Raw genomic sequence first — 23,773 nt, forward strand, 5'->3', positions numbered from 1 at the left:
ATCTTTTACCATGGGTTGCAGGATTCAGTTCATTAATATGTACTTTTAATTCACAGAACTACTTTTAATTCACCTTCTCGAGATGATTTAAGGTTTTATAAAAATAGGTGACATCTCAGCTCAGATACTGCACAAAAGTGTCTGTGTCCCAATCTTGAATCAGACTGGTTCTATTAATCAAAGTAGGAATTTATATAATATTACAAGGATTGACGGCCTGCAGATTGTATGCTTTTTTAGCAAAATTGAATATATCTGCAAATATAATTCTGCAAATGGAAATTCACCGCATTGACTTATGTGTGATTGTATCTGCATGAGTGTGTGTGCATGCTAATAAAGTGTGTGTGGGGTGGAGTATAAGCCTGTGAGATGGTGAGAGTGTTAGGGTGTGTGTGGCTGAGAGAGCAACAGGTAAAGGCAAGGGGTTGCATTTTGCTAAAACGAGGAAGGGCAGGACTTGTACAGTTAATGGGGCCCTCCATCATGTTTTAGAACAGATTCATGAGGGGGCAGGGGCCATGGAGGGGTTCGAGTACATAAAGTTAAAAAACTCTCAACACCAGGCCATCGTCCAACTGGTTTATTTGGAAACACAAGCTTTTGGAGCGCTGCTCCTTCATGGGGTGTTTGTGGAACAGGATCATAAGACACAACCATCTGATGAAGGAGCAGCGCTCCAAAAGCTAATGCTTGCAAATGAGCCTGTTGGAGTATCACCTGGTGTGGTGTGAATTTTAACTTCGTACACCCCAGTCCAACACCGGCATCTCCAAATCGGGGACATAGTTCTTTGGAAGTTGCATCATTGGTAGACAGGGTTGTGAAGGAGGCGTTTAGCACACTTTCCTTCATTGTTCACCCCGTTCAGTGTAGGAGTTGGGACATCACGTTGTGGTTGTACAGGATATTGGGGAGACCACGTGGAGAGGACTGAGTACAGTTCTGGTCGCACTATTGACGACCACAAGTTGTCGGGTGACCTTATTTCGATGTATAAAGTCATGGGGCGTGTAGGAAAGGTAAATATCACAGGGGGAAGAAAGGGTGGCTCTCCCCTTTTTAACTTCTCTTGGCATCCAGACACTTAAATTCTGTCAGTAACAGCAGCATCGCCAGAGAGCAGACTGCGCGTGCTCGCCGGTACAAGGATGAAGCTGCGCATGCTCCTCACTGCACGCAAGGCACGCCTCGCGACTTTCTTTTGATGGGCCATTCAGAAGCCTTGGAGGACCGGAAGGTGACTGGTCCTCCTGCCAATCAGAGCCTTCCTATTGTCTGAATCCAGAAGCTGGAACACGAGTTTCGGAAGTTGCTGCTCTGTCTCTGAATGAAGAGTGAGTTTGTTCCAGACTCCCCTCTTACTTCTGCTCATCTAATCGGTTTACCACATCTGTCTGTGGCGTGCAACCACCCCCCCCCCCCCCCCAATAGCTGGGTCTTATTACTTTTGGTGATGCAACACAGGGTCTTATTTGGTTATCTTCTTCATACTAACTCCCTCTGTGCGTGACCATTGCTCCTGTCATGTCAATACATCTGCTTCTACCAGTCGACCACCTCCCTTTTCAGTTAGTTATTTCTTGGAATATACCCTCATGATTCTGCGTCGCGATTTTTGCAGAAGCAAGATGCAGCTACTTGTAACTGCTTGCAAGCATATCTAGCTTAACATATTCCCCCCAGCACGGACGAGTTGGGCCGGAGGGTCTGTTTCTGTGCTGTAATACTGGAATTGTCTTCGGTGAATGCAGAAGTGTGGTTGGACTTTCAGAGCAGCTTTCCAAGATGTTGTTCCCTTACTGGGAGCAAAAGAAGTAACAATGAAGTCTTTAGTTTGTGAGACAGCAACTGAGTGAGTGAGTACATCTGAGAGTTTGGTGGAAAGTGGGAATTCATTGCACTGTGGGGATGAAGCCCTACCCTATCCAGTCATTTCTGCTGGTGAATGACACCTGGTCTCAAGTTGAGGGGAGTAGATTTAGGACAGAAATGAGGAGGGACTGCTTTTCCCAGAGAGCAGTCAATCTATGGAATTCTCTGCCCAATGAAGCAGTAGCAGCATCTTCATTAAGCATATTCAAAACACAGTTGGATGGGTACTTGCATGGTAGGGGAATTAAGGGTAGTTGGGAAAAAAGCAGTGAGGAGGATCTCACACGGTGGATATACTAGCCATGATCATAATGAATGGTGGAGCAGGTTCGATTGGCCAAATGGCCAACTCCTACTTCTTTTACTATGAAACTATTACCCTGCATTTCCCATGGCTAACCCACCTAATCTACACATCCCTGGATATTATGGGAAATTTAGCATAGCCAATCAGCAATGTAGTGATGTGGAAAATGAACATCAGAGAACGATAGAAAGGGACAAGGTGTGTAAATGTACCAGACTGAAGGTCACAAAACTTGAAACTAAAAACAATGTTTCTGAATGGTGTGCATTTTAACAAAATTGACTGCACACATTGAAGAGAATAATTATGATCTGAGACTCCTTACAGAGGCATGGCTTCAGGATGACAAGGATTGGATCCTGAATATCGAGGTAGTAGTCAAATGGGAAGCTAGGTGAAGGTAGAGGCTTGGCGCTGCTCATCAAAGCACTAATCACAGGGAAGTCTGGTGTCAGCTTGGATTCAGGTCCTGATTTCTCTGTCCTCTGATGTCCCTGTTCTCACAGAGTAAGATATTGGTCTGTTTTCTGCTCTGCTGGATTTCTGCTGAAGCTTTGACCCCACACCCCTACACCTTCTGGAACAATAAAACGTTCAGTCAATCAAGACTCAAGCCACAATCTCCCAGCCTGTCAACCATCCAGACACAGAGTGTAGTCCTAGCCAGGAATCAAACAAGAAAAACAGAACAAAATTAGAAATAAATAAATGCTCATGCTTAATGTTTGTTCATGAGGAAGTAAACCAGAAATAGGGCTCTCCCACGATTCTTATAGTGCCCCTCTTGAGGCATTTTCTCACCCTAACATCTAACTATTCATACCCAGCTATGATTTATAACAATATTTACACCAGCAGAATTAAAGCATCTGTTATCGAGTAGACATCGGGATATACAGCACGAAATAGACTTTTCTCTGTCTCATTCACACACATACACATCCATGGGGGTGAATTTGTATTTGCAGATACATTCTATTTTTCTCAAAAAATGCACAACATACAGACAGTCAATCCATGTAATATTTTGTAAATTCACCTTTGGAAATAGAACCAGTCTGATTAGGATGCAGACAGATCCTGACTTCACACCTTTAATACATTGTCAGAGCTGAGGTGTCACCTTTTGTTATAAAACCTTGAGTTATTTCAAGAAGATGTCTTTCAGGAAATTCCGCGATTTACAAATGAATGATACAAGCAGCCCATACTAAAAGATGAAAGACTTAACAATCCAGGGTTTTTCAATATATCATTTCAGGGAACTGTAATGTTTTTCCATCCGTTCTGTACCTTATGATTTTATTCTCCACTATCACGTGATGAAGGAGCCATGCTCCGAGTGCTAATCATAGAGATGGAAACAGACCCTTCAGTCCAACCCGCCCATGCTGACCAGATATCCCAACCCAATCTAATCCCACCTGCCAGCACCCGGCCCATATCCCTTCAAACCTTCCTATTCATATACCCATCCAAATGCCTCTTAAACATTGCAATTGCACCCACCTCCATCACTTCCTCTGGCAGTTCATTCCATACATGCATAACCCTCTGCATGAAAAGTTGTCCCTTAGGCTCCTTTTAAATCTTTCCCATCTCACCTTAAACCTATGCCTTCTAGTTTTTGACCCCCCCATCCTGGGGGGAAAGGACCTAGGCTATTTGCCCTATCTATGCCCCTCTCAATTTTATAAACCCCTCTAAGGTCACCCCTCAGGCTCTGATGCTCCAGGGTAAAATAAATGCCCCGGCCCCTCTCTCAGTTTGTGTAACTAGTTAAAGCTCTTTTCCATGGTCAGTTCACTGGGACACATACACTCATTCTGTGTAACCAGTTAAAGCTCAGTTCACTGGTGTGTTCCTCTCTGAGTGCTTCTCTGCTCACATTGATGTCCAGTACCTTTTGAAGCAGGTCGAATGGATTTCTCTTTCCAGACTCAACCCCCACCCCCCCACCCCCAATAATATTGAGTGACCCTGTCAGATCTTGTTATGGAATTTCTTCCAAGATTTCTGTCTGCAGATCCTCCCCTTCTGATACCCTGTTAGCAAAGTTGAAACAAGTCATCACTGTCTGTACCGAATAGAAATTCTGATTATATTGTATGTGTCTATGTGTTTAAAGTACTAACCCAGTAACATGCAAACGGTACTATTGATTTAAAATACACAGGAGACGTGAGGAGGGAGGTGTCAGGACCTGGCACACTCTGAACCCTAATAGGGTGTTCCAAAACATTTCAAAATGAAGTGGATGGCCATAGAGCTGTACAGCACAGAAACTGTCCATCTCGTCCATGCGGACTAGATATCCGAAATTAATCTATTCTATTTACTTGGCCCATATTCCTCTAAACCCTACCTATTCACATACCCGTCCAACTGTCTTTTAAAAATTGTATTTGTGCCAACTTCCACCACTTCCTCTAGCAGCTCATTGCACACACGCACCACCCTCTGTGTGAAAAAGTACAATCTATGCCTTCCTCACCCCCCATTTTACCTGTACCGATACCTTCGGGGATCTCTGAACTTGGACAGCAAGGACCCTTTGTTCCTCTGCACTCTGTAGGGATCTACTATTTATTCCTTCCCTTATTAAATTTCCCAAACTGCCTGGAGATTAAATTCCATAGTTCTGCCCCATTTACTAGCTGATAGATATCAGAGTGTAGCCGGAGACCATCCTCCTCCTTATGAACAATACCACCTTTCCAGCATTTACTCCTGGACAGAGGGGGCAGCACTGTCTCCAGCTCAGCAGTGTGTTTGTTAGCTAATCAGCATGTTCAACTATATTAATGAAAAGTACCTCACGCTAGCTATACAATAAACCATGATGTTAGTTCCCATTATCTCTTTAGTTGCGCCCTTATAGTTTTTCCTACATTCTACTTAATGTTATTCTAATGTCACAGTTAGAGATTTAGTGTCAGCTTTTGGAACAGTGGTCTGGCATTCCAGACCCTACTTAATATTTTCCTAATGTCATGATTAGATATTTATTATCAATCATCTCAAGCAGGCTGACTCTACTAATTATTAATTAGATATTTAATGTCATGTCCCAAATATTTATTGTCCCAATCCTGTCAATCATATTTACCAGGCGAGGCTAACTTTACTGACTGTTATCTCATCTTGCCAAAGTGACCTTTCAGCCTCAACCTTACTCTGGTAATTCGTGTAAGAGCTTTCCACTATCCTTTGCAACAAACCGGCAGTGGTCTCCATGCTCTAACCCTTCCCATGCTTTCATGCTCTTTATTTTCCATACTATCTAAAAATAGGCTCAGAGTTGTAGAGCACAGAAACAAACCCTTCGGTCCACACCGACCAGACGTCCTAAATTAATCTAGTGACCCATTTCCCAGCATTTGCCCCCTACCCCTCTGAATCTTTCCTATTCATATCCGCATCCAGATGCAATTTAAATAATGTAATTGTACCAGCCTCCACCACTTCCTCTGGCAGCTCATTCCATATACATACCATCCTCTGTGCGAAAAGATTGCCCCTTAGGACCCTCAGAAATCTTTCCCCTCTCACCCTAAATCTGTGCCCTCCAGTTCTGGTCTCAGCGTCTTGCCCCCACAACAAGGGGAAAAAACATACAAAAATTGAGCAGCCAGACAAAATGCAAAAGGAATAAAATACCGAGCCATAGGGGGAAAAAATTGTGGCTCTATCTTTTTTCCCCTGCTGGCATTTGGACAATTAAAATCTGTCAGTAACACCAACATCCCCGTAGAGCATACTGCGCATGTTTGCCGGTGTCAGCAACGCAGTGCGCATGCTGGCCAGTGTCAGCAAAACACTGGGCATGCTCATCGCTGAACGCAAAAAACGCGCGAGACCTTCTTTTGATTGACCAATAGACAGCATTGGAGGACTGGAAGGAGACTGGTCCTCCTGCCAATCAGAGCCAGTCCATTGTCTGAATGCGGAAGTTGGACCATGAACTTCTCAAGCTGCGACTCCTGATCCTCTCTCTCTGAGTAAAGATTGAGCTTTACCCCGACTGCAGATTCCTTCCTGTGTCCCAGATATGTGAGTACGGCACTCTCTTATCTCGCTCCCTTTTCCATCTTTTTTCATTCTGTGATTCAATTGTTGACTTTCAGCAACTGAAAGGAAAGAGAGTGAATTCGGCAGGGACATACTCCGGAAACATTGATCCAAGTCTGTATCTCAATTGGCAAAATAGTTCGGCAGGAGGCATCGGATGGTGGAGAAGTCGACGTATCGGGTGTATCGGGGGCTGGGTGCAGAAGCTGCAGATAAAAGGGGGTGGTGGTGAAGTAGGGATAGGTCGAGACAGTTAGAGGGTACCACCTGGTTGGTCAATGGGAGGAATGAGTCTGGTTGGTGGCAGGGAGGAGTCATGTCTTGACATTTTTTTTGCTTTTCCGTCCCTGTAAGAGGAGAAAGTAAGGTCTGCAGATGCTGGAGATCAAAGTTGAAACTTTATTGCTGGAACAGCACAGCAGGTCAGGCAGCATCCAGGGAACAGGAGATTCGACGTTTCGGGCACAGGCCCTTCTTCAGGATTCCTGAAGAAGGGCCTGTGCCCGAAACGTCGAATCTCCTGTTCCCTGGATGCCGTCCCTGTAAGATCCTGATGAGGAGAATTAGAGCGGAGTGAGAACAGAGGGGGAGAGAGAGTGGGATGGTGCTTTCAATTTTGTGGAATAATAAAAGAAAAGAATATTCTGCAAAAAGTAGAATTGCTTGTTCAGAATTTCTACCCTGCACTGGCAGTGATGAGCTTTATAATCTATTCTGACAGAGTTTTTGAAGATTTGAAGAGGAAAATTTCAAAATCAACAGATGAAGGGCTTATGCCCGAAATATTGACCCTCCTGCTCCTCGGATGCTGCCTGACCTGCTGTGCTTTTCCAGTGCCACATTTTTCAACTAACTCTCCAGCATCTCCGGTCCTCACTTTGATGTCAATGTCTGACGGTCACTCAATCCACTGGGGCCAGCAAACATTTTAGACCGTGATTTCTGTGAGAGGGATCAAAGCTTTTTGGTTCCTGTTTGAGTATGTTTTCAGCATCAGGTGGGACTGGACGAGAGACCCCACTGTTGCAGCGCACTGTGCGTGGAGACTGAAACCGTGATACGGCCTGGAAAAGGGATTTCACGGCAGGGAGGGCTCTACACGTGTTTGTGTGCAGCTGAAGCTGTGGCCATGGAGAAACCTGAGGAATCCCGCCCCGTGGAGAAACCGTGGAAGTGTGGCGACTGTGGGAAAGGCTTCCGTTTCCCGTCTGCCCTGGAGACTCATCGGCGCAGTCACACCGGGGAGAGGCCATTCCCCTGCACCGACTGCGGGAAGGCCTTCAGACATTCCTCCCACCTGCTGGCCCACCAGCAGGACCACACTGGGGAAAGGCCTTTCTGCTGTCCCGAGTGCAGGAAGGCCTTCGTGTTTTTCTCTGCCCTGTTGGCCCACCAGCGGGTCCACACAGGAGAGAGGCCGTTCAGATGCCCTGAGTGTGGGAAGGCCTTCAGGTATTCCTCCACCCTGCTGAGCCACCGGCGTGTCCACACGGGGGAAAAGCCCTTCAGCTGCCCCGAGTGTGGGAAGGCCTTCAGCGATTCCTCCACTCTGCGGAGTCACCGGCGTGTCCACACAGGACAGAGGCCCTTCAGCTGCCCTGATTGCGGGAAGGCCTTTAGCCACATCTCCTCCCTGATGAGGCACCAGCAGATCCACACAGGGGAGAGGCCCTTCAACTGCCCCGAGTGTGGGAAGGCCTTTACCCAGGCCACCACCCTGCTGACCCACCAGCGTGTCCACACGGGGGAGAGGCCCTTCAGCTGCCCCAAGTGTGGGAAGGCCTTCAGCAGTTCCTCCACCCTGCTGACCCACCAGCATGTCCACACGGGGGAGAGGCCATTCACCTGCTCTCAGTGTGGGAAGGGCTTTACCTGCTCCTCCAACCTGCGGAGCCACCAGCGGGTCCACACAGGGGAGAGGCCTTTCACCTGCCCCGAGTGTGGGAAGGCTTTCAGCACATCCTCCACCCTGCTGAGGCACCAGCGGATACACACAGGGGAGAGGCCGTTCACCTGCTCTCAGTGCGGGAAGGGCTTCACCTACTCCTCCCACCTGCGGAAGCACCAGCGAGTTCACGTGCCATCGCAGGGGGATTGAAGGAGTGACGGCTGAGTGCCAATATCAATTGGACTATCAACCCGGTTCCGGGGACTCCCGGGCTCGAATCCCACCACGACAGATGGCAGAATTGGTATTCGGTCAGAAATGTGGAGTTCGGAATCTAACGATGAGACCGTTTCAGGGAGGGGGTTGGGGGAGGGGGAGGTGGAGAAAGCCCCCATCTCTCTCCCTTGTTAGGGAAGGGAACCGCAATTGTGGGAAAGGATTCACTCAGTCGTTCCAGCTGCACCCTTGACCTAGTCTGGCCTACACGTGACTCCAGACCCACAGCAGTCAGGTTGACTCTACACTGCCCTCCCCCCACTGGCAAATGAGCGGGGAGAAACTTAGTTGGAGACAGGGTAAGGGTTGAAATTGCTGAGTGAGGCAATACTTCCTCCGGGTGACGGCTGTACCAAGGATCCGATTACAAAGGGACAACTTGGTGCTGCCCAATAGTAAAGACAGTGAGGGGGATGGGACAGGGGAGGTGTGGTGTGTGCACTTTCACCTTGAGATGTTCAAAAAGCAACTACTTTTTCTCTGCCTTTTTGCTGGGGGGATCTGAAGTTGTACCAAAGTTTGGGTTGCAATAAAGGTTACCTGAACTTAACACCGGGCTCAGTCTTTCATTGAAAGCTTTGAGCTCCAAGAGTAGTTTTAAAGCTGCTCATTTCTTTCCACCTCCTGCACTAAGTTTAGAACATAGAACATAGAAGAATCCAGCGCAGAACAGGCCCTCGATGTTGCGCTGACCTGTGAACTATTCTCAGCTTGTCCCCCTACACTATCTGAAAAACAACCATGCACTTATCTAAGGAATGTTTAAATCTCCCTAATGTGGCTGAGTTGACTACTTTAGCAGGTAGGGCATTCACGTCCTTACCACTCTCTGCAAAAAGAACTTGCCTCTGACATCTGTCTTTAATCTATCACCCCTCAATTTGTAGTTATGCCCTCTCGTACAAGCTGACGTCACCATCCTTGGAAAGAGTCTTTCACTGTCTACCATATCTAATCCTCTGATCATCTTGTATGTCTCTATCAAATCCCCCCTTAAGCCGCCTTCTTTCCAATGAGAAAAGACCCAAGTCTATCAGCCTTTCCTCATAAGACCTTCCCCCCCCCCCAGACCAGGCAACATCCTGGTAAATCTGCTCTTCACCTTTTCCAATGCTTCCACATCCTTTCTGTAATGGGGCGACCAGAACTGTACACAATATTCCAAGGGTGGCTGCACCAGTGTTTTGTATAGTTGCAGTGTGATATTGCGGTTCCGGAATTCCGTCCCTCTACCAATGAAACCGAATACACCGTGTGCCTTCTTACCAGCACTATCCACCTGGGTTGCAACTTTCAGGGAGTTATGCACATGCACTGCAAGATCCCTCTGCACATCCACACTACCAAGAATCTTTCCATTGGCCAACTACTCTGCCATCCTGTTATTCTTCCCAAAGTGCATCACCTCACATTTAGCTTCATTGAACTCCATTTTCCACCTCTCAGCCCAATTCTGCAGTTTATCCAAATTTCCCCCTGCAACCTGTAACATTCTTCCAAACTGTCCAATACTCCACCGACTTTAGTGTCATCTGCAAATTTACTAATCTGTCCACCTATACCTGCGTCTAAGTCAGTTATAAAAATGACAAACAGCAGTGGTCTCAAAACATCCTTGTGGACTCCAGACTGAATCAACCACCACTCGCTGCCTTCTTCCAGTTTCTAATCCAAGCTGCTAAATCACCCTCAATTCCATGCCTCTGCATTTTCTCCATCAGCCTACCATGTGGAACCTTATCAAAGGCTTTACTGAAGTCCAGGTATACCATGTGGAACCTCATCAAAGGCTTTACTGAAGTCCAAGTATACCATGTCAACTGTCCTTTCCTCGTCTACATGCTTGGTCACCTTCTCAAAAAACTCAGAGGTATGTGAGACAGGACCTGCCCTTGATGAAACCATGTTGACTTATCTGAAATTAAATTGTTGCTTGCTTGATGATTATAAATCTTATCTCTTATAATCCTTTCCTACAATAGAAGTAAGGCTCACTGGTCTATAATTACCTGGGTCATCTCTGCTGCCCTTTTGAATAAGGGCAGAACATTTGCAATCCTACAGTCCTCAGGTACTAAACTCGTAGACAATGATGACTCAAATATCAATGCCCAAGGCTCTGCTATCTCCTCCCTCGCTTCCCAGAGAATCCTTGGCTAAATCCCATCCAGGAGAAAGTGAGGTCTGCAGATGCTGGAGATCAAAGTTGAAACTTTATTGCTGGAACAGCACAGCAGGTCAGGCAGCATCCAGGGAACAGGAGATTCGACGTTTCGGGCACAGGCCCTTCTTCAGGAATGAGCAGAGAGTGTTCAGCAGGAGAAGATAAAAGGTAGGGAGGAGGGACTTGGAGGAGGGGAGTTGGAAATGTGATAGGTGGAAAGAGGTCAAGGTGAGGGTGATAGGTCGGAGTAGGGTGGAGGCGGAGAGGTCAAGAAGAAGACTGCAGGTCAGGAAGGCGGTGCCGGGCTGGAAGGATCCGGCTGAGACAAGGTGGGGGGAGGGGGGATGAAGAAACTGGTGAAGTCCAAGTTCATCCCCTGCGGTTGGAGGGTTCCCAGTCGAAAGATAAGACGCTCCTCCTCCGACCGTCGGGTTGTTGTGGTTTGGCGGTGGATGAGTCCAATGACCTGCATATCCTCGGTGGAGTGGGAGGGGGAGTTGAAATGCTGTGCCACAGGTTGGTTGGGTTGGTTCGTCCGGGTGGCCCAGAGGTGCTCCCTGAATCACTCCGCAAGTAGGCGGCCTGTCTCCCCAATATAGAGGAGGCCACACCGGCTGCAGCGGATGCAGTAGATGATGTGGGTGGAGGTGCAGGTGAATCTGTGGCGGATATGGAAGTTTCCCTTGGGGCCTTGGAGAGAAGTGAGGGGGGAGGTGTGGGCGCAAGTGTTGCACCTCCTGCGGTTGCAAGGGAAGGTGCCGGGAGTGGTGGTTGGGTCGGTGGGGGGTGTGGATCTGACAAGGGAGTCGCGGAGGGAGTGGTCTCTACGGAAAGCTGATAGGGGAGGGGAGGGAAATATATCCTTGGTGCTGGGGTCTGTTTGGAGGTGGCGGAAGTGACGGCGGATGATGCGCTGTACATGGAGATTGGTGGGGTGGTAGGTGAGGACCAGTGGGGTTCTGTCCTGGTGGCGGTTGGAGGGGCGGGGCTCAAGGGCGGAGGAGCGGGAAGTGGAGGAGATGCGGTGGAGGGCACCGTCGACCACGTCGGGGGGGAAATTGCGGTCCTTGAAGAAGGAGGCCATCTGTGTTGTACGTATTTTGAACTGGTCCTCCTGGGAGCAGATGCGGCGGAGACGAAGGAATTGGGAGAATGGGATGGCGTTTTTACAGGGGGCAGGATGGGAGGAGGTGTAGTCCAGGTAGCTGTGGGAGTCGGTAGGTTTGTAGTAGATGTCCGTGTTGATTCGGTCGCCTGAGATAGAAACAGAAAGGTCTAGAAAGGGGAGGGAGGAGTCCGAGACTGTCCAGGTGAATTTGAGGTCGGGGTGGAAGGTGTTGGTGTAGTGGATGAACTGTTCAACCTCCTCGTGGGAGCACGAGGTAGCGCCGATACAGTCATCAATGTAGCGAAGAAAAAGATGGGGGGTGGGGCCAGTGTAGTTGCGGAAGATGGATTGTTCCACATACCCTACGAAGAGGCAGGCATAGCTGGGGCCCATGCGGGTGCCCATGGCTACTCCTTTTGTTTGGAGAAAGTGGGAGGATTGGAAAGAAAAGTTGTTCAGGGTGAGGACCAGTTCGGTCAGTCGAAGGAGGGTGTCGGTGGAAGGGTACTGGGTGGTACGGCGGGAAAGGAAGAAGCGGAGTGCTTTGAGTCCTTCGTGATGGGGGATGGAGGTGTACAGGGACTGGATGTCCATGGTGAAGATGAGGCGTTTGGGACCGGGGAAGCGGAAATCCTGGAGGAGGTGGAGGGCGTGGGTGGTGTCACGAACATAGGTGGGGAGTTCTTGGACTAATGGGGACAGGACCGTGTCGAGGTATGCCGAGATGAGTTCGGTTGGGCAGGAGCAGGCTGAGACGATGGGTCGTCCGGGGCAGTCAGGTTTGTGGATTTTGGGCAGGAGGTAGAAACGGGCGGTTCGGGGTTGTGGGACTATGAGGTTGGAGGCGGTGGATGGGAGGTCCCCTGAGGTGATGAGGTTATGGACGGTCTGGGAGATGATGGTTTGGTGGTGGGGGGTGGGGTCATGGTCAAGGGGACGGTAGGAGGAGGTATCTGCGAGCTGGCGTTTGGCCTCAGCGGTGTAAAGGTCAGTGCGCCAAACTACTACTGCGCCTCCCTTGTCAGCTGGTTTGATGGTGAGGTTGGGGTTGGAACGGAGGGAGTGGAGGGCTGCGCGTTCCGAGGGTGAGAGGTTGGAGTGGGTGGGGGGAGTGTGGGAGTTCAGGTAGCGGTTAATATCGCGGCGGCAGTTTGCTATGAAGAGGTCGAGGGCAGGTAGGAGGCCAGCACGGGGTGTCCAGGTGGACGGGGTGTGTTGGAGGTGGGAGAACGGGTCGTCAGAGGGTGGGCGAGGGTCTTGATTGAAGAAGAAGGCACGGACGCCAAGGCGGCGGAAGAATTGTTCGGTGTCACTCCGTGTATTGAATTCATTGACCCGAGAACGTGTGGGAACGAAGGTGAGACCTCTGCTGAGGACTGATCTTTCATCCTCAGAGAGGGGCAAGTCTGGAGGGATGGTGAACACACGGCAGGGCTGGGAGCTAGGACCTGGTGTGGGACTGGAGCTGGATGTGGGGGCGGGGTTAGGCCTGGGGGCGGGGACAGAGGTCGGCTTGGGGGCGGAGTTGGACAAGGTGATAGAGACCGGCGGGGGGGCGGGGTTAGTCGCGGTGACGGAACTCGGCCGGCACAGACAACCTGCTCTGCGATCGTCATGAAGACAATCACCAACAGATTGGCGACCTCCGCGGCTACGGGGAAGAACTCTGTCTGCGTGGTCGCCGCAGCTACTTCCGCCCCCAGTGACGTCAGCAATCTACGTTTGGACCACATCGCCGCATGTGTCTCCGCCCCCCCGCCGCGTTCCGTCACCACGCCTAACCCCGCCCCCCCGCCGCGTTCCGCCACCACGCCTAACTCCGCCCCCCGGCCGAGTTCCGTCACCGCGCCTAACCCCGCCCCCAAGCCGCGTTCCGCCACCACGCCTAACTCCGCCCCCCGGCCGAGTTCCGTCACCGCGCCTAACCCCGCCCCCACGCCGCGTTCCGTCACCGCCCCTAACTCCGCCCCCCGGCCGAGTTCCGTCACCGCGACTAACCCCGCCCCCAAGCCGCGTTCCGCCACCACGCCTAACTCCGCCCCCCGGCCGAGTTCCGTCACCGCGCCTAACCCCGCCCCCAAGCCGCGTTCCGCCACCACGCCTAACTCCGCCCCCCGGCCGTGTTCCGTCACCGCGCCTAACCCCGCCCCCACGCCGCGTTCCGTCACCGCGCCTAACTCCGCCCCCCGGCCGAGTTCCGTCACCGCGACTAACCCCGCCCCCCCGCCGGTCTCTATCACCATGTCCAACTCCGCCCCCAAGCCGACCTCTGTCCCCGCCCCCAGATCCAGCTCCAGCCCCACACCAGGTCCTAGCTCCCAGCCCTGCCGTGTGTTCACCATCCCTCCAGACTTGCCCCTCTCTGAGGATGAAAGATCAGTCCTCAGCAGAGGTCTCACCTTCGTTCCCACACGTTCTCGGGTCAATGAATTCAATACACGGAGTGACACCGAACAATTCTTCCGCCGCCTTCGCCTCCGCGCCTTCTTCTTCAACCAAGACTCCCGCCCACCCTCTGACGACCCCTTCTCCCACCTCCAACACACCCCGTCCACCTGGACACCCCGTGCTGGCCTCCTACCTGCCCTCGACCTCTTCATAGCAAACTGCCGCCGCGATATTAACCGCTACCTGAACTCCCACACTCCCCCCACCCACTCCAACCTCTCACCCTCGGAACGCGCAGCCCTCCACTCCCTCCGTTCCAACCCCAACCTCACCATCAAACCAGCTGACAAGGGAGGCGCAGTAGTAGTTTGGCGCACTGACCTTTACACCGCTGAGGCCAAACGCCAGCTCGCAGATACCTCCTCCTACCGTCCCCTTGACCATGACCCCACCCCCCACCACCAAACCATCATCTCCCAGACCGTCCATAACCTCATCACCTCAGGGGACCTCCCATCCACCGCCTCCAACCTCATAGTCCCACAACCCCGAACCGCCCGTTTCTACCTCCTGCCCAAAATCCACAAACCTGACTGCCCCGGACGACCCATCGTCTCAGCCTGCTCCTGCCCAACCGAACTCATCTCGGCATACCTCGACACGGTCCTGTCCCCATTAGTCCAAGAACTCCCCACCTACGTTCGTGACACCACCCACGCCCTCCACCTCCTCCAGGATTTCCGCTTCCCCGGTCCCAAACGCCTCATCTTCACCATGGACATCCAGTCCCTGTACACCTCCATCCCCCATCACGAAGGACTCAAAGCACTCCGCTTCTTCCTTTCCCGCCGTACCACCCAGTACCCTTCCACCGACACCCTCCTTCGACTGACCGAACTGGTCCTCACCCTGAACAACTTTTCTTTCCAATCCTCCCACTTTCTCCAAACAAAAGGAGTAGCCATGGGCACCCGCATGGGCCCCAGCTATGCCTGCCTCTTCGTAGGGTATGTGGAACAATCCATCTTCCGCAACTACACTGGCCCCACCCCCCATCTTTTTCTTCGCTACATTGATGACTGTATCGGCGCTACCTCGTGCTCCCACGAGGAGGTTGAACAGTTCATCCACTACACCAACACCTTCCACCCCGACCTCAAATTCACCTGGACAGTCTCGGACTCCTCCCTCCCCTTCCTAGACCTTTCTGTTTCTATCTCAGGCGACCGAATCAACACGGACATCTACTACAAACCTACCGACTCCCACAGCTACCTGGACTACACCTCCTCCCATCCTGCCCCCTGTAAAAACGCCATCACATTCTCCCAATTCCTTCGTCTCCGCCGCATCTGCTCCCAGGAGGACCAGTTCAAAATACGTACAACACAGATGGCCTCCTTCTTCAAGGACCGCAATTTCCCCCCCGACGTGGTCGACGGTGCCCTCCACCGCATCTCCTCCACTTCCCGCTCCTCCGCCCTTGAGCCCCGCCCCTCCAACCGCCACCAGGACAGAACCCCACTGGTCCTCACCTACCACCCCACCAATCTCCATGTACAGCGCATCATCCGCCGTCACTTCCGCCACCTCCAAACAGACCCCAGCACCAAGGATATATTTCCCTCCCCTCCCCTATCAGCTTTCCGTAGAGACCACTCCCTCCGCGACTCCCTTGTCAGATCCACACCCCCCCACCGACCCAACCACCACTCCCGGCACCTTCCCTTGCAACCGCAGGAGGTGCAACACTTGCGCCCACACCTCCCCCCTCACTTCTCTCCAAGGCCCCAAGGGAAACTTCCATATCCGCCACAGATTCACCTGCACCTCCACCCACATCATCTACTGCATCCGCTGCAGCCGGTGTGGCCTCCTCTATATTGGGGAGACAGGCCGCCTACTTGTGGAGCGATTCAGGGAGCACCTCTGGGCCACCCGGACGAACCAACCCAACCAACCAGTGGCACAGCATTTCAACTCCCCCTCCCACTCCACCGAGGATATGCAGGTCATTGGACTCATCCACCGCCAAACCACAACAACCCGACGGTCGGAGGAGGAGCGTCTTATCTTCCGACTGGGAACCCTCCAACCGCAGGGGATGAACTTGGACTTCACCAGTTTCTTCATCCCCCCTCCCCCCACCTTGTCTCAGCCGGATCCTTCCAGCCCGGCACCGCCTTCCTGACCTGCAGTCTTCTTCTTGACCTCTCCGCCTCCACCCTACTCCGACCTATCACCCTCACCTTGACCTCTTTCCACCTATCACATTTCCAACTCCCCTCCTCCAAGTCCCTCCTCCCTACCTTTTATCTTCTCCTGCTGAACACTCTCTGCTCATTCCTGAAGAAGGGCCTGTGCCCGAAACGTCGAATCTCCTGTTCCCTGGATGCTGCCTGACCTGCTGTGCTGTTCCAGCAATAAAGTTTCAACCTAAATCCCATCCAGCCCAGGAGACTTGTCCACTTTCACTCCTTCTTGAATTGATAACACCTGTGTGTAACTGACCTCGATCCTTTCGAGTCTAATATCTCGTACCTTATTCTTTTCCTGAGTGAACACTGATGAGAAATGTTCATTTAGCACCTCTCCGATCTCTACAATCTCCACACTCAACTTCCCACTTCTGTCTTTGACTGGCCCTATTCCTACCCTAATCATCCTTTTATTCCTCACATACCTTTAGAAAGCTTTAGGGTTCTCATTTAGCAAATAGAATAAAGACTGCTTCGGTCCTCTCTTTGCTCTTCTTAACTCTCTCTTTCATTCCTTCCTCGATGATCTGTAATTCTCTATCACCTCATCTGTACCATATTGCCTCATCAATACATAAGCCTCATGGAACAGCATCATAAGACACAGAACTTACATCAAAAGATCAGTGTCATGCAACTGATAGAATATATTGAACAGACTTAGATAGTCTTCATTGCTTAGAATGGGTGCGGGCTTTGGTTCATTAATATGTAACAATGTTCTTGAGATGACTTAAGGTTTTATTTTAAAAAAAAAGACATCTCCGCTCAGACAATGCATTAAAGGTGTGAGATGTGTGTCTGTCAGTATTCCAATCTTGAATCAGACTGGTTCTGTTTCCAAAGTCAGAATTTGTAAAATATTACATGCATTGACTGCCTGCAGATTGTGTGCTTTTTGAACAAAATTGAATGTATCTGCAAATATAATTCTGCCAATACAATTTCACCCCATAGAATAGTGTGTGTGCACGAGAGAATGAGAGTGTGTGCACGGGAGGCTGCTGAGCCAGGTGAGGGCCCATGGTATTCGACGTGAGCAACTGGTATGGATTGAGGATTGGCTGTCTGACAGAAGGCAGAGAGTTGGGATAAAAGGTTCTTTTTTGGAATGGCAGCCGGTGACAAGCGGTGTCCTGCAGGGTTCAGTGTTGGGGCCGCAGCTGTTCACATTATATATTAATGATCTGGATGAAGGGACTGGGGGCATTCTTGCGAAGTTTGCCGATGATATAAAGTTAGGTGGACAGGCAGGTAGTACTGAGGAAGTGGGGAGGCTGCAGAAGGATCTAGCCAGTTTGGAGGAGTGGTCAAGGAAATGGATGATGGAATTCAATGTGAGCAAATGCGAGGTCTTGCACTTTGGAAAAAAGAATAGAAGCATGGACTACTTTCTAAACAGTAAGAAAATTCGTAAAGCCAAAATACAGAGGGATCTGGGAGTGCTAGTTGAGGATTCTCTAAAGGTAAACATGCAGGTTGAGACCGTGATTAAGAAAGCGAATGCAATGTTGTCAATTATCTCAAGAGGGTTGGAACATAAAAGCACTGTTGTGCTACTGAGACTTTATAAAGCTCTGGTTAGGCCCCATTTGGAGTACTGTGTCCAGTTTTGGTCCCCACACCTCAGGAAGGACATACTGGCACTGGAGCGTGTCCAGCGGAGAGTCACACGGATGATCCCTGGAATGGTCGGTCTAACATATGAGGAACGGCTGAGGATCCTGGGATTGTATTCATTGGAGTTCAGAAGATTAAGGGGAGATCTAATAGAAACTTACAAGATAATACATGGCTTGGAGAGGGTGGACGCTAGAAATTGTTTCCATTGGGCGAGGAGACTAGGACCCGTGGACACAGCCTTAGAATTAGAGGGGGTAAATTCAGAACAGAAATGCGGAGACATTTCTTCAGCCAGAGAGTTGTGTGCCTGTGGAATTCATTGCCACAGAGTGCAGGGAGGCTGGGACACTAAATGTCTTCAAGGCAGAAATTGATAAATTCTTGATGTCACAAGGAATTAAGGGCTACGGGGAGAATGCGGGTAAGTGGAGTTGAAATGCCCATCAGCCATGATTGAATGGTGGAGTGGACTCGATGGGCCGAATGGCGTTACTTCCGCTCCTATGTCTTATGGTCTCATAGACAGACATGGGGGCGCGGGGGGGCAGAGGTGGGGAGTGTTTAGATACATAGTTCCTTGGAAGTTTCATCACTGCTCGACAGGGTGGTTAAGATGGCATTTCGCAACATTGCCTTCATTGTTCACCCCATTGAGTATAGGGGTTGGGACATCATGTTGAGGTTGTACAGGATATTGGTGAGGTCACTTTCACAGTACTGAGTACAGTTCTGGTGGCCCTGTAATAGGAAGAATACTATTAGAGAGGGTTTGATAAAGATTTACCAGGATGTTGTCAGGACTGGAGGGTTTGAGTTATAAGGAGAGGCTGGGACTTTATTCACTGGAGCACAGGAAGTTGGGGGGGGTGACCTCATTGAGATTGATAAAATTATGAGGAGTGGGAGGTAAGGTGAATAGCAAATGGCTCTTGCTTAGCGTAGGGGAACTCAAAACTCGGGGGCTTTTTTTAATGTGAGGAGAGAGATTTAAAAGGAACGGGAGGGGCAACATTTTGAAAGAGGGTGATTTGCACGTGGAATGAACTTACTGAGGATGTGGTAGATGCAGGTACAGTAACAACATTGAAACAGCATTTTGATGGGTAGATGAATAGAAAGGTTAGAGGGATATGGGCCAAATGTAGGAAAGTGGGACTGGTTTAGTTTGGAATCCTGGTCGGCATGGACGAATTGGACCGAAGGGTCTGTTTCTGTGCTGCATACCTTTATTGAAACCAGTAGAATTCTGAAAGGGGATTGACAGGATAGATGTCGATAAAATGCTCCTTTGTGCAGAGGGTCATAGAATTCTGACAATGTGGAAGCAGGCCATTCAGCCCATCTATTTCACTCTGGCCCTCTGAACAGTATCCCACCCATACCCAACCCCTTACTCCGTATTTCCCATGGCCAATCCACCCTAACCTGTACATCCCTGGTCACTATGGGTAACTTAGCACGGCCAATCCTCCCTAACCTACACCCGAATCTATAAATTACCTTCTCAAGAATGTAATTTAAATGCAGAGCTTTTCTAAGTAAAATGTCAGTCTGACTCAACATTGGGACACAGACAGAATTCACACCTACTGTCTCTACTTATAAATAGGGCAACGTCTCTTCGAAATGTAGGTTCATTTAGATATAACTGCGTCACTTTACATGTGAAGATATCCCTTTGAATGTGCCCACATCCCTTTGAAATATAATCTCGTCCATTTAAACCTCTTTATTTGCTCCCCTGCCCGGCCCCGCCCCGCCCACCCCGCGGCCCCCGCCCCTCCCCCGGCCCCGCCCTTCCCCCGGCCCCCTCCGGCCCCCGGCCCCGCCCCCCCCGGCCCCGCCCATCCCCCCGTGCAGTTGTCACGCGGGGCGAAGGCGGTTGGGAGGAGAAGTCGCTCGAGCGGGGAAGCGGCGGGAGGGCGGCCGTTAGGAAAATGGCGCCGCGCGGCCCGGGGCAGACACCCGTCACTGGCCGCCGCCGCCTTCCTGGCGCAGCTGCTGTGTCACGGCCACACCGGCCGGCTGTACAGCAGCCAGGAGCCGGTGAGCATTCTGGAGGCGGATGGGGTTAAGGGCCTGCTTGGGAACTCGTCGGCCGCCGGGGTGGTGGAGTTCTACTGGTCGTGGGGCGGCCCCTGTGTCAACTATGGGGCCACCTGGAAGGTACTGGGCCCGGGACGTGAAAGGTGAGGCAGGTTGTGGGGGGGACGGAGGGGAAGGAATGTGGGGCCTGTCCTGTCATCGTGACATTTTACACTCACTTTCCATCGGCTTTTACTGGCGCTTGTGCTGTTTGCCCCTCACTGTGTGTTTAATCCTTGTGCTGTTTCCCCCTCACTGTGTGTTTAATCCTTGTGCTGTTTCCCCCTCACTGTGTGTTTAATCCTTGTGCTGTTTGCCCCCTCACTGTGTGTTTAATCCTTGTGCTGTTTGCCCCCTCACTGTGTGTTTAATCCTTGTGCTGTTTACCCCCTCACTGTGTGTTTAATCCTTGTGCTGTTTACCCCCTCACTGTGTGTTTAATCCTTGTGCTGTTTGCCCCTCACTGTGTGTTTAATCCTTGTGCTGTTTACCCCTCACTGTTTGGCATGGCACTGTTTGGTGGGCGGCACGGTGGTTAGCACTGCTGCCTCACAGCGCCAGAGACCCGGGTTCAATTCCTGCCTCAGGCGACTGACTGTGTGGAGTTTGCACATTCTCCCCATGTCTGCGTGGGTTTCCTCCGTGTGCTCCGGTTTCCTCCCACACTCCAAAAATGTGCAGATTAGGTGAATTGGCCATGCTAAATTGCCTGTAGTGTTAGGTGCAGGGGTAAATGTAGGGGAATGGGTCTGGGTGGGTGCGCTTCGGCGGGTCGGTGTGGACTTGTTGGGCCGAAGGGCCTGTTTCCACACTGTAAAGTAATCTAATCTAATCTAATATCCTAAATTAATCTAGTCCCCTTTGCCAGCACTTGACTCATATCCCTCTAAACCCTTCCTATTCATATACCCAGCCAGATGTGTTTTAAATGCTGTAATTATACCGGCTTCCACTACTTCCTCTGGCAGCTCATTCCATACTTGCACCACCCTCTGCATGGAAACGTTGCCCCTCAGGTACCTTTGTGGTCTCACCCTAAACCTATGCCCTCTAGTTGTGAATCTCAGCCCAACACTGAGGAAAAGACTTAAACATTGAGCAGCCAGACAAATGCAAAAGCGATCAAATATCGAGCCACATGGGGGAAAAAAACCTTATCTTCTGTCTGAGCAGTCAGGCAGAACGGCTGTACCCTTTTGTTTAGCCAATAGGCATTTGGAAACTTAAAATCTGTCAATAACACCAGCATTGCTACCGTGCATATTGAGGAAAAACATAAAAACATTGAGCAGCCAGACAAATGCAAAAGCAATCAAATATTGAGCCACATGGAAAAAAAATTATGGCTCTACCCTTTTTGTTCTCCCATAGGAATTTGGACACTTAAAATCTGTCAATAACACCAGCATTGCTACAGTGTATATTGTGTACACTCCTCAGTGTCAACAAGCAGGGCACATGTTTGCCGCTGTCACTAAAACATTGGGCATGTTCCTTGCTGTCAGCAGAAAAGGGGCGAGACCTACCTTGATGGACAAATAAGGAGGACCGGAGGGAGAATTGTCCTCCTGCCTTTCGGAGCTCCCCTATTGGTGAATGTGGAAGTTGGACCATGAGGTTCTGAAGCTCCTGCTCCTCCTCTCTCTGAATGAAGATTAAGCTTCACCTCAGACTGCAACTTCTTTCCTCTGTCCAACATCTGATAGTACCCACTCTCTTTTCTCACCCCCATTTCCATTTATGTTTCATTCTGAGGTTCAGTTGTTGACTTGGAGCAACTGAAAGGAATGGGAGTGAATCCAGTGAGGGGACAGAGTCTGGAAAAGTTAGTCCAGGCCTTTGTTCTCAATTAGCAAAATAGATAGGCAGGAGACTGAAAGAACGCAGCAAACTAGGCAGTATCAGAAGGTAGAGAAGTCGAGGTATTTGGTGTAACCCTTGTTCAGGATTGGGGGTGGGTATAGGGAGAGCTGTGGAACAAAGATGTGCTGGGGGCAGGGTATTGAAGTGGGGATAGGTGGAGACAGGTCGAGTGTACAGTAGACAATAGGTGCAGGAGTAGGCTATTCTGCCCTTCGAGCCAGCACCACCATTCATTGTGATAATGGCTGATCATCCTCAAACAGTATTCTGTTCCTGCCTTATCCCCATAACCTGGTACGACCTAATTGGTGACTGGGAGGAAGGAATCTAGTTGGCAGGGAAGAGTGGAAGGGGCTGGGAAGTGTGTTGGGGGATGGGATGGGAGATTATTTGAAATTGGAGAACTCAGTGTTGAGTCCTCCGGGCTGTGGACTGCTCAGTCAGAAGATGAGGTTTTGTTCCTCCAATTTGTGGTTTGGTTTGTTGTGGTAATTGAGGAAGCCAAAGATAGTCATGTCAGAAGGGGAGTGGGAAGGGGCATTAAAATGGGTGGAGACTGGGAAGTCCGCTCAGCCTCTGCGGACCCGGCTGTGATGCTCAGCAAACCATTCCCCAAGTTTACACTCGGTCTCCCCGATGTAGAGAAGACCACAATTGGCAAAGCACAGCAGGTCAAGCAGCATCCGATCAGTAGGACAGTCGAAGTTTTGGGCACGAGCCCTTCATCAGGAATGATGCGTGGATGTTCAGAGGGGCATCAGTGTCCTTCTGTGCCAGTTGTCAGACAGGTGCAGCAGGCAATGAGCAAGGCAAGTGGTGTATTAGCAAGAGGAATTAAGTTCAGAAGTGGGGATGTCTTCCTGCAGTTAGGGGGTTATTGAATATATTCAAGGCTGAGTTCATCTGACTTTTATGTGAATGTTTGTGGGGAAGGCAAGAAAATGTTCTTAAGACTAGTATAGAACAGAGTTACAGAGCCATACAGCACAGAAACAGACCCTTCAGTCCAACTAGTCCATGCTGACTATGTTCTCAAACTAAACCAGTCCCACCTGCCAGTGTTTTGGCCCATATCCCTCCAATCCTTTCCTATTCATGAACTTATCCAAATGTCTTTTAAACGTTACTGTACCTGCATCCACCACTTCCTCTCGACATTTAGTCCACATGTGAACCACTCTGTATAAAACAAATTGTGCCCTTCAAGTCTTTTTAAAATCTCTTTCTCCTGTCACCATAAAAATTTGCTCCCTCATCTTGAAACCCCAACCCGTCGTTCACCTCATCTCTCCCCTCATGATTTTAGAAACCTTGATAAGGTCACATCTCCACCTCCTATATGCCAGTGAAAAAGTCCCAGCCCATCTACCTAGATGCAGGTAGGTCCATATCCAGTCATGATTGGTTCAATGCTGGTCCCAATTCTCTCTCTCGGTGTCCAGGACTGCAAGAGACCACAAGACACAGGAGCAGAAATTAGGCCACCAGGTCTGCTCATTCCATTCTATCGTCGCTGATAAGTTTCTCAGTTATATTCTTCTGCTATAAGCAAAGTGAAAATGGAGGGAGTGAGTGTGGGATGGAGATTTTCAGCTTCCAGGGAATAAGAGAGGAAAGAGTTCACTATAAATTAGAATCTATGGGATCGACTGATGAGCCGAGGAGTGTCAGTTGCAGTTTAATTTCGAGAAATCAGAAGTTTGCATTTTGGTTAAGCAATCCAGGCAGGACTGACACAGTTAGGGGAGTGTTGTAGAATAAAGAGCCCTTGGAGTGCTAGAGTCTCGGGTGGACAGAGTAGTGAAGGCGGTGTTTGGTTTGCTTTCCTTCATTGCTCAAAGCATTGAGTATAGGAGTTGTGAGATCA

The 23,773-nt window shown here is 50.2% G+C and overlaps 2 protein-coding genes across 2 annotated transcripts in view; both read left to right on the forward strand.

The window, feature by feature from the left end:
* LOC148144987 (uncharacterized) overlaps positions 1 to 23,773 on the forward strand; it is a 518,924-nt gene that overhangs the window by 263,942 nt on the left and 231,209 nt on the right. The window lies entirely within an intron of this gene.
* LOC148144993 (uncharacterized) overlaps positions 6,099 to 23,773 on the forward strand; it is a 42,607-nt gene continuing 24,932 nt past the window's right edge. The window contains exons 1-2 of the mRNA XM_087975651.1: positions 6,099 to 6,235; positions 6,975 to 8,324. Of these exons, the coding sequence (XP_087831777.1) occupies positions 7,383 to 8,324 (942 nt within the window). The 5' untranslated portion in view covers positions 6,099 to 6,235; positions 6,975 to 7,382. The remainder of the gene's footprint in view (positions 6,236 to 6,974; positions 8,325 to 23,773) is intronic.

The sequence above is a fragment of the Chiloscyllium plagiosum genome, unplaced genomic scaffold (assembly GCF_037043375.1).
Source record: "Chiloscyllium plagiosum isolate Xiang-an unplaced genomic scaffold, Cpla_swu_hap1 HiC_scaffold_27, whole genome shotgun sequence".
In the NCBI taxonomy this organism is placed as follows: Eukaryota; Metazoa; Chordata; class Chondrichthyes; order Orectolobiformes; family Hemiscylliidae; genus Chiloscyllium; species Chiloscyllium plagiosum.